At 40.4% G+C, this 19791-nt stretch overlaps 1 protein-coding gene and 1 long non-coding RNA gene across 2 annotated transcripts in view; one reads left to right on the forward strand and one right to left on the reverse strand.

Annotated features, from left to right (window-relative positions):
- LOC136753515 (uncharacterized) overlaps positions 1-18603 on the reverse strand; it is an 80879-nt gene extending 62276 nt beyond the window's left edge. Inside the window, exons 1-3 of the long non-coding RNA XR_010817438.1 lie at positions 18367-18603; positions 12649-12816; positions 2312-2418 (exon numbers count right to left, since the gene is read on the reverse strand). This is a non-coding gene — a long non-coding RNA (uncharacterized LOC136753515). The remainder of the gene's footprint in view (positions 1-2311; positions 2419-12648; positions 12817-18366) is intronic.
- The window catches only part of nyap2a (neuronal tyrosine-phosphorylated phosphoinositide-3-kinase adaptor 2a), a 48103-nt gene that overhangs the window by 22528 nt on the left and 5784 nt on the right, over positions 1-19791 (forward strand). Inside the window, exons 4-7 of the mRNA XM_066709701.1 lie at positions 3748-4839; positions 5186-5224; positions 14891-15094; positions 15495-15598. Of these exons, the coding sequence (XP_066565798.1) occupies positions 3748-4839; positions 5186-5224; positions 14891-15094; positions 15495-15598 (1439 nt within the window). The remainder of the gene's footprint in view (positions 1-3747; positions 4840-5185; positions 5225-14890; positions 15095-15494; positions 15599-19791) is intronic.

A 19791-nucleotide genomic window follows, 5' to 3' on the forward strand; every position in this document is an offset into this window, starting at 1 on the left:
GATTTTTATCGAAGGTTGGGCACTATGACCTTTGCCCTGCCAAATGCACATCTCTTTCAATCCTTTGTCGATGTCACAAAGGACGTTCATGTGTCAGGTGGACACACTGAGCGCCTCTGGGTTCACAAGCATCCATTGTGCTCCTCCTCTGCCCCACTGACAAAAGTCAATGGACCTTACAAAGAAAATGATGTAGACTATTTGCTCAGTTTATTCAGCCTTGTCTTTTCAAGTAGTGCCAGGAGCATTTGTTTTTCCAGTGATCACATTTTAACAGTGCCTTTTTGCACTGCAGTTATGCAGTAATGGACTGTAACTTGTCATGTATTTATATATATATATATATATATATATATATATATATATATATATATATATATATATATATATATGTATATGTATACACACACACACACACACACACACACACACACACACAGATATTATACAGATGCTTTAGAGAGTGTGTTTTTGTTTGATTAAATGCATTATATAGACTTACTTATGTCTTTAAATAATTCACTGATAGAATCTTTCAATTACTCTGGAACAATGTCTTATATGATATTGATTTTGTTTCTATGGTTCTCTTTATTAGACTGCATATGCCTACTCTTGCACATCTTACGCATGAAGGACATTACTTTTTACGATTAAAAAAAAACTTTTGACTCTTTGACTGTATACACAGCATATCAAATAATCCACAGATTAAAATGCATTTTTCCAATTCCTTAGCCAAGTCTTTAACACATGGTGACCCCTCTCTCTCTCTCTCTCATTCACCCTGTCCACTTAAGCTTTATCCTTTTCCTATCCTCTATCCCTATCCCCTATCCTTCTCCACAAAATACTGGAAAAAGATGTCACACTGGCACATGGGGTGAAACATGTTGCCAAAAAAAGCAAATGCCTTCACCTGCACCGCTGCGTGTGTCCTGAAATAACCCTGAATAACCCTGAACAGTCTGACGAATTCAAGCATTTCGATCTTAGACCTAGAAAACTGCTACGATAGATATACTTGCAATTCTTGTTTTTTCCAGTGAGAAAATAGGGCACATGCTTTGCTGGAATAGCATGCTGGAAGATGCCTGCTTTGCCTCATCCTTCATGGTCATATCAGGGCCCCGAGTTCAGTAATTGGAGATTTCACACATAGGCAAAAAAGGAGGTGAAGTAATTGGAGATTCCAAATTCACAAAGACGGGAGAAAAAAAAAACATCCAATGAGAATTCCTGCAGTGCCAGCGAGTGACGAGAGAATTTGAGCAATTCCCTCAAAGTCTTAAAAGCACAGTATCCACTTGCAGAGCAGCTGAGGAAGTGACCTCATCGATCGAAGGCCTGCAGAAGTCTAAATGTTTAATTTTATTTAAATCAACTATTCATTCTGGTTGTGTAATTTCAATTAACCTAGAACCAGGCATATGCCATGGAAGGTTCATGTACTTTCTTCATTAGAAATGTTGACCTCTTATCACTACTGTGGGTTCGGCCGCACAATTTAAATATCAGTTATGAATGAAGAGAGTAAAAAAATCTTGATCCAAGCAGCTGCTTCGGATTTTTGCTCAGCACGTTTACTGAATAGCTACTGACATCTTTCGGGACGGCATGCCTTCCTGAACTGATCACGAGCCTTAAGGACAGTAGTGAGGATGGTTAAATCCGATGTGTGAAAACAAAAACATTCAGGATAAATGACATTAGAGGAAGGGAAAAAGCGTATTCCACAGAAAGACAAAATATTGCCAACAAATATTGCTGGCCTGAATAACCCCTTCAGTGTGTGGATGGACTGTTTCTTCCCAGTCTTTATTTCTCTATCCCCCCTCATGAAATCTGCTTTGCACTGCCTGTCAGCTGCGGTCTCCGACACACCACGTCCCGTTTGTCCTCACCTTGTCTGCTTCTACTGTAGTCGGACAGAGGCCTTCTGTGACACATGGCTGTTGTCATGCACTTGGCATCTTCTTTGGATAATTAATTAGCTCCTAACCTGCTTTTCATATAACTAGCTCCCTAAATAAATATTCTCTCATGAGGGAGGTTGATAAGGTCATGCCAGGCTTCAGGGATTGAGTGTTGGATGAATCATTTCCATCTCTCCATGTGAAGGTTATCAGCTATCACACACACAATAAAGCCCCACTCAAAGAGATAGGAATGAACCTCCAATATGCCATTTAGCTTCCGATTTGACACCCAAATATGTCAGGAAAAAACTACTTTCACGCTTAATTTAAAACGAATGCTTCCTTTAGAACATCAGTACTGTGCATGCACATTGCGTGATCTATCCACTTACATTTTCTTCCCACTATCATGTTGCCGGGTGGTGGATAACAGCTGTGGTCTGTAAATGGATCTTTATTTTGAAGTTTCCATGGTCTTCGTGGGGTTTGTCATGAGCTTCTGTGAGGAGAGGAAACCAAACATGGGTTATGACATCTCCCTTAGTTTTCACCAGAGACCGAGCAGCTGCTACCCACACACACTATGGAACTGGCAGCTACTGTGAAAGCATTATTTGTCTCTGTCCTATCACTCTTTGCTGGGGAGATTGAACATTGAATCCTGGCTTGTCTGGAGCGGACAGGGAAAATGGAAAAACAAAACAAAACGTCCCACCTGTCATCAAAGTTATTAAAGTTTAAAAGCAATAAGGCGAAACTATGATTTAGTAATCACACTCACCTTGGTGGGTTAGTGGTGATACGGTTTATAGCCTCTGGACCTTTATATATATTGTTTTTAATGCTGTGCCAGTCACAGCATTTTCAAGGAAATAAAACGGGTTTGTCCTTAAAAGATATGATGGGACCAATCCCAACGCTTATCTGTTATTCAGCATTATTGGCTTTTATGTTTGGCAACATGAAACTATATACTGCGATTCCTTCATTTACATAAAACATGACTTTGTGCCACGTGCGATGAAAATGAAGATCTGCTCGTACAGCAAACACACTGGGAATCTCGTGCAAAGCAGGGTGCAAGTTCACTGAAGCACAGCAAAGTGTTCCCAAGATACAGGCTTCAGCCATCCAACCAATCAGGTGTGATCTGCCAAACAAAGTCGGTCATCGTGTCCTTCATTGAGAGGATATGGAGGTCTTCATTTAGAAAATGTCTGCTTAAAGTTTTATTAGATCACAGCAGGCAGTTCTGAAGGCAGAGACTTGATTAGGCAAAGCCGAATTCATTCATAAGTGAAAGTGACCTAGTTTCCAAAACCCTGAAGAAACCACGAGTAGGGATGCCCATAGCACATTTAACCATCAACAAAACACATCTGAGGGAAGTGACATTTTCTGGCTTACATATAGAGTTGCATTTGGACGTTTTGACACCATTAATTTTAAGAAGAGGATTGGTTTAGTTGAATTAATAGTAATTCATGACACTATACTCGTTTCTCAAGATCTTCCTCAGGTCTGTGGGATACTGATTCAGCCCTAGAGAAAGGTACAAAGATTTGGGATAGGACAGGATGTGTGTGTAAACTTCTCACTGCCACTTGATTGATACATTTTAGTTTTTTATTAAATGTGATTTATAAAACTGTAAAGGCATATTTGAAATGGAAATATCCTTTGTTAATCAATATGTGAAACTAATGTACGATATTTAGTACCAGTTGTGAAGCAAAGTCATCTCTATTTGGTTTAATACATATTTATTACTGCATATTTACATGTTCTTGTTTTCTTTTGTGTGTGTGTGTGTGTGTGTGTTACGTAGCATCGTCAAAACCAAGGCCATACAGTGAGGAATACAAAAAAATCCCGCCTCCGAAACCTAAAAGAAATCCAAACACTCAGCTTAGCACGTCTTTCGATGAGTCTTACATCAGGAATCACGGGACCAAGAAGTCGTCCAAGAAGGAGACCTCTTCGTCTCAGACCCACAGCCCAGCCAGAGACACGGACGAGGACGAGCCGGTGTACATCGAAATGGTCGGCAACATCCTAAGGGACTTCAAGAGGGACGACGACGACCAAAGCGAAGCGGTCTACGAGGAAATGAAATACCCCATCTTCGATGATCTCGGCCAGGACTCCAAATGGCCCAGTATTTGCAATTCTGATCACCTCAGCTGTTCTTCTCCGTGTGCTACTCCCACAGTGCCTGACTTGGAGCCCACCAAGTCGTCCATGATGTCCACTGCAAAGGGCGCGCTCTGCGACATCCCAGCGCCCTTCCCAAACCTGCTCTCCCATAGACCTCCCCTCCTGGTCTTTCCCCCCGCCCCAGCGCAGTGCTCGCCCAATTCGGACGAGTCCCCACTCACGCCCCTGGAAGTCACCAAACTACCAGTCCTGGAGAACGTGTCCTACATCAAGTCCGGAGCCTCGCCCTCCTCTGCCTCCTCTCAGACCTCCATCCACCAGAAGATGGAGAAAGAACTGCCCCCCACGCAGACCATCACGGCCTCCGGGAGGTCCTCCGCCCCGCCACTCAGCTCGACGCTGTACAAATCCTCCGCCTCTGCTCACGGGTACCCCAGGAGTCACTCGGCCTGCCCATCGCCGGTCAGCATGGGCAGGTCTCTGACTCCCCTGAGCCTCAAGCGACCCCCACCGTACGACTCGCTCATTTCAGGGACTATGCCCAGGAGCTCATCCTCAGTGCCTCACTCATTAATCAAAAACACTTCTCAAGAAGGGGCCAAGCTGGCGAACTCCTCCTCCAGTGCCCACGGGTCCATGCAGAACGTCTCCCGCTCCAGGACCCCCACCAGCCCTCTAGATGAACTAACAAGCCTTTTTACCTCAGGGCGGAGCCTCTTGAGGAAATCTTCCAGTGGCAGGAAGTCCAAGGAGCCTGCAGAAAGTGAGTCTTATGCTTTTCATTCCTCGATATGACAAGTTCCCAGCTTTAGAAAATGTCTGATAACGTGCTAGTCAGGAGCTGTAATGAATATTGGCAGAAACGAGAATGAAAAGGATATTACTAGTATGTGCTGAGTCGCACAGCTTGAGAGAGAAACACTCTGATCCAAACATTTTTACTCATTATACATCTGTTTATGTTACTTTTACAATGAAGTTCCTTAATTTGATAATGATATTTAATCTCAAACACAATGTTCCTTTGATGATGAGATCAATTAATAGGATGCTAGTTTAAATCCTAGCATACTGCACTTTCTCTGATACAATGTGATTTAATCCCATAGGATTACAACTGAAAAGAAGCCTGACATCTCTACAGCAAAGTAAGGGGGTTGAAAACGGACAATGGGTCATTCATGCCATTTCTAGATATCTAGATATCATCTGTAGTCATATTCAAAAGTATAAGGTTGTGGTTCGACTGGTGTGTGTGTGTGGGGGGAAACAGGATACATTATTTAAGAAGAGTAATTCAACCATATTTTTAACCTATTTCATTACAGATCAATTAAACCACAAAGTTAATTTGGGTAAGTTCGATTACAAATAGAGAAAGCAATCTAGAGTCCAATATTACATTTAAAAACAATACATTATTAATTTAATTTAATTATACTGGGATTCAGAATTAAAGCTCAGAAACAATACTTTCAAAGAAATATATATATATACACTCACCTAAAGGATTATTAGGAACACCATACTAATACTGTGTTTGACCCCCTTTCGCCTTCAGAACTGCCTTAATTCTACGTGGCATTGATTCAACAAGGTGCTGAAAGCATTCTTTAGAAATGTTGGCCCATATTGATAGGATAGCATCTTGCAGTTGATGGAGATTTGTGGGATGCACATCCAGGGCACGAAGCTCCCGTTCCACCACATCCCAAAGATGCTCTATTGGGTTGAGATCTGGTGACTGTGGGGGCCAGTTTAGTACAGTGAACTCATTGTCATGTTCAAGAAACCAATTTGAAATGATTCGACCTTTGTGACATGGTGCATTATCCTGCTGGAAGTAGCCATCAGAGGATGGGTACATGGTGGTCATAAAGGGATGGACATGGTCAGAAACAATGCTCAGGTAGGCCGTGGCATTTAAACAATGCCCAGTTGGCACTATGGGGCCTAAAGTGTGCCAAGAAAACATCCCCCACACCATTACACCACCACCACCAGCCTACACAGTGGTAACAAGGCATGATGGATCCATGTTCTTATTCTGTTTATGCCAAATTCTGACTCTACCATCTGAATGTCTCAACAGAAATCGAGACTCATCAGACCAGGCAACATTTTTCCAGTCTTCAACTGTCCAATTTTGGTGAGCTTGTGCAAATTGTAGCCTCTTTTTCCTATTTGTAGTGGAGATGAGTGGTACCCGGTGGGGTCTTCTGCTGTTGTAGCCCATCCGCCTCAAGGTTGTACGTGTTGTGGCTTCACAAATGCTTTGCTGCATACCTCGGTTGTAACGAGTGGTTATTTCAGTCAAAGTTGCTCTTCTATCAGCTTGAATCAGTCGGCCCATTCTCCTCTGACCTCTAGCATCAACAAGGCATTTTCGCCCACAGGACTGCCGCATACTGGATGTTTTTCCCTTTTCACACCATTCTTTGTAAACCCTAGAAATGGTTGTGCGTGAAAATCCCAGTAACTGAGCAGATTGTGAAATACTCAGACCAGCCCGTCTGGCACCAACAACCATGCCACGCTCAGAATTGCTTAAATCACCTTTCTTTCCCATTCAGACATTCAGTTTGGAGTTCAGGAGATTGTCTTGACCAGGACCACACCCCTAAATGCATTGAAGCAACTGCCATGTGATTGGTTGGTTAGATATTGCATTAATGAGAAATTGAACAGGTGTTCCTAATAATCCTTTAGGTGAGTGTATATATATATATATATATATATATATATATATATATATATATAAACTCTTCCCTTTAGTGGCGAAAGTGAAATGTCAAGACAGGGTTAACCCATTTGTAATGTTGTATTGTAATCTAGCTGATTCCCTTCATGAACGTAATACTTCTCAAATATCTACATCAGTGATAGGCTATTCCAGACTTCAAGGGCCTGCATTCCTTTATTGGTACATTTCAATCAACATCTGATTAAGTGCTGGAACAAAACACATTATTTGACTTTTTATCCTAATTATGACTTTGATTAAGTAATTAAGACCTGAGGTGGAACTAACATCAGAAACCCTCGGGCCCTTGAGAACTGGAGTCGCCCAACATCAGTGTTGTTTCCACAAACCTATTCATTCTTAAAGGGTAAAATTATCATTCCGTGTTGAAATATGTATTGCAGGTAATCTTGGGTATTGGGTACCAGAAAGAGGTTTGTGTTCACATGTGTCCTTCGAGGGAGTGTCCTGAATAAAGTGCCAGGATGAACTTGAGGTCTGAAAGACTGAGGTCTTTCAGCACTTGCCATTATTGAAGCTGTTGGCCAACTTTCTGGGCGGAAGAGTAAACCCACGTGACGCTTACTTCTGTCTGTTTTGAGCGATCTAATTTCCAGCTGACACGAATGCTATGTTTACACTGTCACCTCAGCCATTTTATTATTTAAAAAATCAACACCAACAACACATTTCTGGTTCCTGAGATTTCTGATGAATATGAGCATCTTATTTTTATGTTCGAATACATTATTTGTTTTGATATGGTAATATTTTTCTCAGCACTACCTGAATGTAAATTAAGATTTAGACTATGGCCTCTACACATTGCACTTTAGAAACACTGTTCAAGGGATGCATAACTGAGAGCAAATCTGACCTACTTTCATGTGAATTCTAGCTTGAGCTCAGCTTCTTAAAGGAAACCCTAATGCATACATTTTAAAGGAAAATAATCTCTAGGTCCTGCTGAGTTACATTGCTTTTGAAGGCTCTAGCCCCTGCAGTGGCAACAAGAATTAAAAGAACACCGTTTTTGTGTAATGTTATTTTGTGGAGATAATTGAACTGGATTGCTCCTACAGTGAGTGCCAGCAAGGGCCACGTATGACGTCAAAGCAAGACTGATCCCCTGTAGGAATTCCCAGCAGTTCTAATTCTTATGAACATCCCGTGGAGCACAAGTGTAATTAACATTCAACAGAGACAGATACATCACTGTACTGTACATTTCAGCTCGGAGGGCCTGAAAGTCATAGATTTACTCAGGATGTGCAAAGCAAGAATAATTATACTGATGTGAAAAAACATTTGAAGATTAAATACTGCAGCCACATTAATTGAAGATTAAAGTTTTTTGCAGAGAACTCGGCTTACATTCGTTTTTTGATAATATATGCCAAATAACTTTTTTTTTTGACAGCAATAAGTAAATTGTCTACTTAAACCAATAAGAAACTCCTTGACATCCCATCCACTTTACCTGCCTTACCTGCTACTTTAAAGCTTTGCATTATGAGTTTGTCAGAGAGATTTATAATGTATTACTGAGAATTAACCTCAAAGAGCCAAACCCAGAGCTTAGCAGTCCACATACGTTTATAGATCTACTTATATTATGTATACTTATTTGACATCAATTGTGCCACGTGACGGATCCAAGCGTGTCTCTCTCAGAATTCAAATTATTTCAACATTAGTTGTTTTTACCATCAGTCTCCACTTTGGTTACTCTGCGATTCTCTTTTCTCTTGTTTTTATCCTCATTTAAGATGCTCCATTCAGAGTGGAGTCCATTAATATGCCGAAGATGCAGCTTAAGCATGCAAAAATAGAAAAATCTACATATTTTGCAGATCTGCCTATACAGAAGAGAAGAGGGGGGAGACACACATTAGCTTCCTATTGCAGGAATTACTCACCATGTTGGTAATTCTCTTTCTCAGGAGTTACGCGTAGTTTCCCAAAACTGATTGCCCTACTTTACTTCATTATTATGGGTATCTCCAAATCCCATGATTTTCACTTCATTAACTTAAAGCTGACCCACAGTTTGGCACCATTGTGTGATTGGTCATGTGTGGAAATAGCACAAGCCATCCAACTGCCAGCGGTTGAAGCATGAACAAGCCCATGGTTAATTGCATCCACGCTGAATCCAGGCCAGTGCTTTATGAATGTCTTTGCGAAAAGATGTGAGGCATGGAATCACACAAACTATAATGGACATGAATGGGATTTTATAAAGAAAGTTTAAGAGACAAACTCCTTTTTCTTCTCCCCACTCTTCAATTCAGACATATTAGTTTGTTCAAATATAGGGATGGTGGTGCAGAAACAGAAAGGTAGGCTATACCCACTATGTGAACTGTGTTAAAGTTGAGGAAAAATAGTTATGAGAACAAGTAGTGGGATTTCATTTCCCTCTGCATTTGGGGGATTAGTATGTGCTGGTACCCTGAGAAGTGCGAAGAAAACTAGTGACTCACCAGCAGGAATTAAGTTACAGCAGCACTGAATAAAAAAAAAAAAGATGAGGAGTTTCAGCACTGCTTTTGCTTCTTTAATTTAAGAAGGCTTGAAAGCCTCCATCATAAAAGTGGCGCCTTAATAAAAATTTAATCCAGGACTCTGGCTAATGTAAAGGCTTCCTTGACATCAAATGTTCGAGGCAAGAAATCCTTAGCGGCTGGCAACAGCAGGACGAATCCGCAGCGCTTAATCAGGCCAACTGATCAACACATGAAACAGGACGACTTGACTTGAGTAGATGTGTTTGATGTACGTTAAAATCTAAATTTCAACTGGAGGAGTAGTTTAGTAGCAGCTTCACCATATTTAATCTGAAAGACACAAGAACTGATCCTAATCTTAAAACACATTTGCCTCAGAAGACACTCAAAGAGATGTATATATACAAACACACACAAGCACACGCTTTCTGTCCCTTCTTAATGAGACACCCAAGAAAGTTAGCAAATCAAGCTCTATGTTGTTTATATTGAAGCTTAAATATGTCAATTCCTGTTTCCTACAGGGAGGAAACAAAACATGCCTCCTTGTTTAGAGCTCATGGCTGTGTGCATTCAGGCCTCCTCCACTATAAGACAAGTCCTTAATGTGCATCTTTGTAGAGGACTATGAGAACTGAAATGTGGGTTGTTGTCCTCTCTTGCTTTATTTAGTTTAACCGCCTCTATCCCTCACATGATGGTCCCCACAAGCTGTAGGGATGGTAATATTCAGCTGCTGGCCTTGCAAACCTCCGATATCCCATTTTGACATGCTTGACTTATTTTCTTTTTCTCCTATTTGAAGGAGGCATTGGCTACTGATTAGACTTTACTCGAGCATCCAAACGCCACATGTCAACTATTGGCAACATCTAATCTACTACTGCAATCGAACACATAGGTGCCGGGGCTCGATTCATCCCAATTTCAGGCTTTATTTGCGACTAAGCTCAGAGTGAAATATTCCTCTTAAGCCTGACTATAGAGACCAGGCTCATGACTCCCTTACTATAAACCATAAAGTCTACAATATGCTGCAGATGAACTATTTTGCCCAGTAAAGCATGTTGTCCACCTGTCACTGAAACCAATTTTAAATGTCTTCTTAAATTCTCTCGTAGCTGCTATTTGTTTATTTTCTGTGACATCTCCAAAGTGCTTTAAAGAACACAAAGGGAGAGCAGATTTGATCCAATTTGATCTTTCTCTGAGCTAGTCTGTAGTGGTTTCAGCCAAGATTTGGTCTGAACCTCAAGACGCTCTTGACTGGCAGTTTCTGAATGATGACATCGCCCACGTCCCTCTCAGGTATCCAGCCCCCCAGTCTGTCAGACCACATTAGTTTACAAACCCATCAGGAGGCAGAATTAATGCACACTCAAGCTTGCTCTGACAGAACGTCTTCCATACCTGTTACTCAAAATGATTGCTACAGTCATGGCAAAATTATATACAGGGCAGATGATTCAGTTAGCGTGTTCCACTTGATTTAAGATTGTTGGTGCATATCTCCCATTTTATATATACTGTGCATGTATGACAATGAATGACTGTTTAAACACTCAAACAAAGCAATATATCAATGCATGGGTTCACTGATAAGAGTTTGGGGCCAGACTAATCAATAACAGACCGAAACAAGATATTTAGAGCCAAGACCAACTGGGAAACCCTTCAGACACAGTCAGATTTATTACTTTCTTATACAAGCAAGCTGAGACTGATCATAACACTAAGGAGCTAAGGTGAACCAGAGATGGAAAAAAAAAACCAATCATGTTACAAACTACATCAGCTTCTGTAAAAACAAGAGTTTAGGCTGCAGTGTCTTCAAATAAAGGTTAATTTGGATTATGATTTTACAGATCCTACATCAGATCTTAGACACTAGATACTGTGAACAATCTCCAATAGCATCTGTCTTCTTCATTCTTCTGCTTTCGACAATCATCCATTATTCTACACATTTGATGGCCAGGCCTAGACTCCATCTCAAAAGTAGGTTAAAATACATCTAAATTATCTTAATCCAATATGTGCAGTTTCATTATTAATATATGCCCGGTGAACTGACGGATTTTCCTGCTGTGCCACTGGAAGCCTTTTTACACCATAATGGATTTATGTGTTGTTAGGCGGATTATTCACTCCAACCAACAACGTTTGCCTCTGCTTGGCATTTCTTTCTGATTGGGCGCCGTCTCAGCTCCTTTGCTTTAGGGGAGCTCAGACTGACCCCTGATTGGTTTGGCTACCTTCTGAATGCTTTCATGTGCAGTAAATAGAAAAGGAAGCTCTTTCTACCCACACATTAAAGAGCATGGGGCCCGAGAGATCATAGAAATAAAAATACTGCATTTATAATGTACACCCTTAGTGACAGCTGATCTCCTACTGAAGATTTGTGATGATGCACAAGATTATACAACGTACAGTAAATGCAACACAATCAGTTATTGTTAGACTAGAGCTATTATTCTCCAGATAAATCAGCATTTATATTATTACACAGATACACTGGGTTTTACTATGCTGTCATTCACTCATTATAAAAAGGCATTTTAGTTAATTAAGTGGAAGTTAATGTAAATAATTCAAAAAGGTTATTTTATTACCTTGAGGATATAGCCAGAGTGTGTATAGGCAGTCTATGCCATTTCAACTTACAAGAGGATAAAATAATGTATGGAACCAAAAGGGTAAGTAAACCTGATTTACACAATCAGCTCATCTTAGAATAGACAGGGTTTAAAAGGTTGTTTGTGTTGGGAATTGATCACTGCGAATTCCCCACGGTAAAACCAGACCCCCGTAGTGCTGTACTGTATGTTACTGTAAGTTCAGCCGCTGACTGAATTGGTCTACTTTCTTCCTGTGTGTAAGCATTATATCTTCGATTACAAATTTGACCAAACCAACTGCCTGTTTAAAGCCGCAGTAGTGAACCAGGATGCAGTCTTATTTCTGAAGAAGTGTTATTGATCTTTGCCGTGAAAAGGCAGACCGATTACACCTGACTGTGCTGCACTCTAATAACATTCATTTAAAAGCCCTTCTGCTTTTTGAACTTTGTGTAACAGGCAAATTACATAATACCCCACTTCATGGCAGAATAGCTTCTTAAAATCGTTTCAATGCCATCGCTTAGGTCTTTTTTTTCTCCGATTCCGCATTGTGTACTTGCAGGTGTCCAGTGGTGTTTCCAAGTTTTCAAAACAATAATTTATAGAGATGTTCTTTTCTGTTTTTTGCACAGGGGGAAAACCTTAAAAGGTCAAATCCTTGTACCCCATGGAAAAGTTGAAATATCAATACTTACCATCAGTTTCCATGTTGTCATGCTATGTGTTGTTTTGGCAAAAAGCTTGTTTTGATGGGATTTTGGAGGATTTATCAACAGCAAATTACTGCCTCTGAAGAACTACAATGGAGACCGGCTCTTAAAGATGTGCTCGTCTGCGTTCGGATGCATTGCTTGATTGCAGCCCTGGTGAAGACACATGCGTATAAAAAAAACTTCTGAATTGAGGCCTACAACAAACTATTTTATAAACACCTGGGATATTAAAACATGCATGTAAACTTGTAAGCACTTATACTTTTTCCCAATTTTTTTTATGTTTTAAGAGAACGATTTTGACATCTAAGGCCAAAGGCAAACAGCCAACTCTAACCCACACAGAAGCACTAGGACATCATTTCGTTTGATATTAACAACTAGATAAATGTCTTTAAGTGAATCGAGCAAAACAGGGTTTGCTGCCCAGAGCAGCTCCTTTGTCAGTTTATGATTTTTAGGGACTGAGCATAATTAAAACCATTGAATACTCAAGAAGCAAAGCCTATTCAATCTATGAAAATCTGTTTTATGTTTTTTAATGAAGAGCCAGCTGATCGAAAAATAAAAAGGCGATTCAACTGAAATGCTAAAGAAATTACTTCTCCGGCTAGAGACACTTAAAATGCCACGGGTCTTGAGACTAAATAGGGAGCGCACAATTAGTTGTCCGTGTTTAAATGCCAAAGTGCTTAGAATGGATTCGATTCTGTGCTTTAAGTAGCAGCACATGGATTCTGGACCATGCAGCTGGGAGGTTATTATGACTGATATATTTGGCTGAAAGAAATAATTGAAAAGCCTTTAGTAATTAGCAAACCAATTGACTTAATGCCTACAACTACATATAGGACCTAATGAATGCTACATTTAATGGAGCCAGGGTGTTAAATGCTCAAAGCAATTGAAGAAGACTAGTAACAGAGTAGTTTATATTAGTGTCTGGATGGAGACAGTTTCATTTGGTCACAGTAAACAATCTGCAGAGGCCAGACCACATTATCCACACATGCATTAATCATTTAAAAAACGTGATGTTTTACAGTTAAAGTTTAGTAATGAGAACTGCTAATGAACCTTTCCTTTAATTAAGTGTATTGCTGAGGATTTGTATAGTCTTCTTCATAATAGTGAAACAATACTAAAAATGCATTGGACATGTATTACTGAATGATTTCCAACATCAACTTGCCTCTTTGACACGCAGAGGAGGTCTATATTCAACAGCCTTAATTAGTGAGTCAATTGCCCTACAGCAATTAACAACCTTAATGAAAAGAGTATATTGTTATTAATGGCTTTTCAATTAATTTAAATAATTAAGCTTAGAAAAGTAACTAACCCTACATTGAGAGGAAATACTACTGGAATGAATGCATAATTAATGAGAAGTTTTTTTTTTCCCTCTCCACAGTTAAAAGCATCATTAAAAATCATACATTTCTCTGTGTCTAGTTTTTATATCGGGAATGGAAAAGGAAAATAGTGGAAGAAGGAGCTGGACAAGGCGGTTGAAACAAGAACAAAAGAAACCCTTTCGAGTGACATGTTTTCACACAAATTAACAATAAAATGCCACCATCTCGCCTTGGCTGTCAGAGATTTGAGGAATGCATTGTGTTGACGATAAGGTGCTTATTTTCTGTGGCGTCTGGCCAACGTTTCATTTCAATCCTGAAAGTCAACACTTTGGCATTCTGTTAACACTGACCTTGATATCTGCAATGCTAATGGTCTCTGACATGAGCCGAGACAATCTGTTCGATGGAGTAAGGCTTTTACGTTTAATTGAGATGTTAATGAAGAAGTACATTTGATTTCTCAGTCTTCCGAATAACAGTGGGTGGTTGTATTCTGCATCAAAGTCGCCACATCAACAAATTCACCATAATAATGTTGAGCGTGAGGGTTTTCACCAATTTGAAAATCGTATTGAATCTGAAAATAAATTAAAAGTGGCCAAAAATACTGCCTGGACTGTAACACACACTAACTTTCTTTAAAGAAGACTCTCATGAAATCAAATCAAATAAAACTCCCTCCCACACACTGCCTACAAGTGTATGACAGTAATGTAACCCAAAGCATTCTCTACTCAATGGTACCCTCTAGTGGCAGCACCTGACCCTCTCTCCCTTTTCAGTGTATTGGGAAGATGACATTTGAACGGGCCGAGTAAGGGACCATAGCTAAGAGAAACATCTGGGTCTTCCCTTTCTTGCAGGTGAAGCCAAGAGCAGGAGTCACAGTACCGAGCCGCTTCCCAGGCACGAGAGCAAAGACAGAGGGGGTCACCAGGGAGGGACCCCCAAAGAGTCACCGAAGGCCCACGAGTGGGACGGTGTGCCAGGGCAAACCGCAGCTTCCAGCAGGCTGGGCCGCACGTCCGTCAGCCCCACACTGATGCTCGGTGGCACTGGCAGCTCAGGTAAGGACACGTCTGCCCCCTGGCGACAGCCCCACACTGTGGCAGGAACGAACACTACCTCTTCGGTTGATTGCAAGCAAGTGTTCTCCTGGGATTGGCATCAAATTTGCAGCAGTAGGAAAAAATGTCTTTCCTGGGTGTCTGAAAAGTGTGAAAGGTTTTAAGTTCTAGAGGGTATGGAAAAGACATTTACTGTTATTGTTATATGTATTATTATTAAGAGAGATTAAATGTGTCTACGTCTTTTAGCATCCTAATCTTTCATCACCTAATCTACCTCAGAGACAGGTACTAGCACTTTAGGGGTGCCAGCTGGATGAAAAAGACTTTCCTGCTGCTCTATGTGTTCCCGCTGCCTTCCTCGGTCCCGATTGTAATTAACCCGGGCGTCTTCTTACAGAATCGAAAGCCGTATGCAAGCTGGGCCGGTCTGCCTCCACGTCGGGCGTACCTCCTGCCTCCGTCGGCCCTCTGAGGCAAGGCGGAGAAATGCAACAGAGCCAGGTACCACCGTTAGACAGTCGTGAATGAACTCGTGTGGTGCCACATGCCCGTGTCTGTCACCTGTTCTGTGTGCCATCTGTCCCAGTGAGCTCAGCGTCCTCTGTTCCTTTCCCGTGTGTCCTGATCTGTAAGTCTGTCCTTGTATGGCTAGTTAGTGTTTTTTTTAAATGCACTTGTTTGTTGTTGTTGTTGTTGTGCCTTGTTTTTGTTTTTTTCTTGTCAAACTCTCCCCCATTCTGTAAGATTTTATATACGAACATCAAAAAAAGAATACAAAATGAAAATTGAAGGGTTACTTGAGGATAAGGAAACAAATGGGAACGATAAATTACGGCACACACTACGATCACAACGAGTTTTCAAGTGAGCCGAAAATAAGAGAGCGGTGTGCAATTACTCAAACTGGGAACCATCAGGCCCCGCTGACAGTGTGCCCTTTATCACTTCCTGCCCTCACTTCCTATATCAGACTGGCCCTTTAATTTTTGTATTTTTTGATGTGTGTATATGAATAATAAAATATTTGCTTTAAATATTTATTATAAACCCTTTATCCAATTTGTTAGTGAACAATTTGTTATTTATACATTTATTTATTTTTCTTTGGCTCTATCCAGTTCTGAAATATTTATGTACGCATACATTATTGCTGCTCTTATTTTGTCCCTGATATGTACATATTTTATCTGTGAACTATACGTGTTGCTCTGTTCGTTTAAGAGACGTGCTGCCAGAAGCAGAGTCTTTTGCTGCATGGCCATGCTAAACTGTGACTCCAAAAGTTTCCAAAACCGCCGCAGAATTTGGTCATTGTCACATGACACACAGTAAACTGACACCTTTTCGTTGACTATTAAATAGTCCAATCAAAACCTGACAGTATTTTTCAATTAAATGACACAAAGCCATTTCTTTAAAACTGTAAATGTACACAATGAAATAGATTACTAAAAAAAACGAAACAGAAAAGAAAAAAAATCTACAGAAAATAAAACCTTGTTCAAACCATGCTGTTTTAACCCTTTCCTGGTGATGTTGTCCTTTTGTTTGTGTGTGTGTCTGTGTTTACAGTACAACTGGACTGATGTATGTACAATATATGTCTGTGTCTTACAAATCATTATTTAACTCTGAGGGAACCAAACATAAAAGAAGCACATTTATAGGAACTGTTTCATTGTTAACGCTTTAGAACCCAGTGTGACATACATATCATTTAACAGGGTTAGCGAAAACATATCAAATGAAAGGTATACATCTAAGGTTCAGCTTTACAATATGAATTAAAACAAGAATAATCAAACATCAAAAAAGATTCCTAATATCACTGTAGTACAATAAAGTCAATACGAAAGGATGCTTAGCTATGTGGCTTTTTGACAACTGCACAGTTTTGCCACTAGAGGGGGATCTTTGTTTGCATGTGAACCTGAGGCCTGAAAGTTATAGATTAAAAAAGCTTTCTTTTCCCCTGTTGTTCATTCATGTATGACTCAGGGAGAATAAAAAACAACAGACTGTCACTAGTGACACTTTTATAACACCTAAACATGTAATTGTTAATAATAAGATGTTAATAATGGACAAATGTCTGTTTTGGGGCAAAACGAGAGTAGCACATTTGGCACATTTTGAGATTGGGATTCATGGGTTACTATTATATTAGTGATATAAACAGTAACAGGGCTGCTGTAAAAGCCCAAAACAAGGCTTTCTCCCCAGTGCCAAGGGCAGCCAGACACTGAGAGATGTGGTTTATGGGTCTCACCATTGTTGCAGTGTATGGTTTTCATTATCAAACCCATACAAAATAGACAAGCATGCAAAAAGGGACAACAAAACTGTACTGAACAGAAAGCAAACAACATGCAACAGAAAGAGAGACACACTAGTCAGACTGCAACCTAAACTACCAGAGAGTTCTGCCACCCAGTATTGTAATGTTACAAGAGTTTGTCAGGCAACAAACTACCCAGTATCCTCCTGGCATAAGGCACATTGCTCTGTGGATCTTTACATTAATAAATAAATTGATATGCATGGCACAGGTTCTGGCGTGGTACAGTGGAAGGTGAACAACATGGCACCAAACAGATACTACACAACTGTGTGCGATTAATTCTGATTAATAAAGGAATAGCTATCGTTCCAGAGACTGGGGTTGCATCTACATGATAACTCAAGACAATGGGAGTTGAGCAGCATCTATTTTACAGCTCAAACTTGGTCTGAATGGGGATGATGCACTGAATTTGATTTAAAATGTGTACCTGCTGCCAGAGATCTGAGTCCCAGGCAGGAACCAAACCCCAGGTCCTCAAGACTGACACTTTTCCTTTATGACAAAGGAGGTCCTGGGTTTAGATCTTCTCTAAGACTCTAAATGGTTACAATACAAGCATTATTGTGGCCAAGATTCACTTGACTGTAGTGAAGTCGTTGATTCTAGCTTTATTTTTCCTTGAAAAGCTTAGCAACATTAAGAAACATTTCAGCAACAAGCAGAAGTTGATCAAATATATAACTTAATTAAGCTGGCAGCAAAATATATATATATATATATATATATATATATATATATATATATATATATATCTCCTGAAGTCAGTGTCTGAATAACTAGGCTTTATAATTTGGAGGCCTGCCAAAAAACAATCCAGGCACAGTTCCCACTGAGAGCCGACCAGAGCTTTCTGAAAGGTTGCACATAATAGTAAATCTCCCATACACATCCATTCCAACAAATCATAGTTGGGAGTTATATTTACCCCAAAAAGACAGCAGTGAGTCTGAAACAGCTGGGGATCCACAGCGGCTCCAATGGTGAAGGCCTCTGTACAACGCACAGCTTGGGCCATGTAGGCCACTCGCCTCTGTAAAGACAAGGGTCGAATGTTTAATCAGGTTTGAAACAGCTTGAACATGCTGTCTAAACCGAGAGATCTCTGGAGATTTCCGCTGTCGAGATCCATGTCACCCGACGAAACGACACGCCGCTCCCCAGCACAAAAGAAACACCACAAACACACACAGAGACGCGCAAAGGGAATGCGGGGACATTCATGGCAACGGTTAAAGCTCTTTCCACGTTTCTAAGAGGGTTTTTATTTCTCTTAATTAGTAGCCACTTTGAAAACACACTGAGGTGCATTCCACATGGAAAACATATCTGACATTTAATTTCAGCACATACTAGAATTTAGAAATCTATGGATGATTATTTTTGTATAATAACCTATAGCACCCTAAAAATACTCCCCTCTCATACTGAAAGGGCGTGATTAGAAGAAGGCACCAGTTTTTGTTTAGTGTTTTAACATTCATTCTGAAAAGATCAGCGCGATCAGAGATTTTTCTGTTCTGACGATTTCCAGTATTCTGTGGTTTCCCCCTGAGGTGACGATTCAGTGTCAAGGATCACCTTTTATTTCCATCCCCTTCACTTGCTCTTCTGATCGTTCCTGTCGTTCCTGTCGTTCCATCTCCCTGTAAATATAGCCAGTCTTACAGTAATTCCCTGATGGGAATGCAACCTCAAGAAAAGGTAGAATTGACTTCCTCTTATATGGAAAGGGATTGCCTTGGCTCGGGTGAAACAAATATGTCAGAACTCCCCCGTCTCCGTTTTTCAGAGCGGGTATTAAAAGGCCTCCGAATGCAGGTGGGAGATTGAAGGAGCGAAGTGACAGGAAGGGCTTTAGAAGACACCCGTATTTTAAGGGCCTTACTGAACAGCGTGTTTTGATCAGGGCTGTGTGAGGGGGATTAAAATGAGTGCTGAAAGTTAAAGCTGTTCTTTCAAGGCACTGGAATAAGAGTCAAGCTGAACGTAGCAGCTTTTTAACTGTGTAACCGGAGCGTTTCACACCGACTGATAAAATACGTCTATAAAACTAACAAACGAACAAACGAATAAAAAGAACAATAAAGAATGGCTGCAGGGTTACAAGTACGGAGTGGAGCCGAGTTCACTGATTGGAAGAAACACGTCACATGATTAAAAAAAAAAATGACAGCTTAAATACTGCAACAGTTCTTCAGTTTTTAGGTGATTATATATATTTGTACATATGCTGAAATAACATATGCTACAAACAGGTCTGTCCTCATTACTTCTGTCCTTCCTGCCCTTGTGGCTTCACAGTAATGGCATAGCAGGTGTATTTCCCAAAGCCAGAGAAACGCACACAATC

This window comes from Amia ocellicauda, chromosome 7 (assembly GCF_036373705.1).
Source record: "Amia ocellicauda isolate fAmiCal2 chromosome 7, fAmiCal2.hap1, whole genome shotgun sequence".
Lineage (NCBI taxonomy): Eukaryota > Metazoa > Chordata > Actinopteri > Amiiformes > Amiidae > Amia > Amia ocellicauda.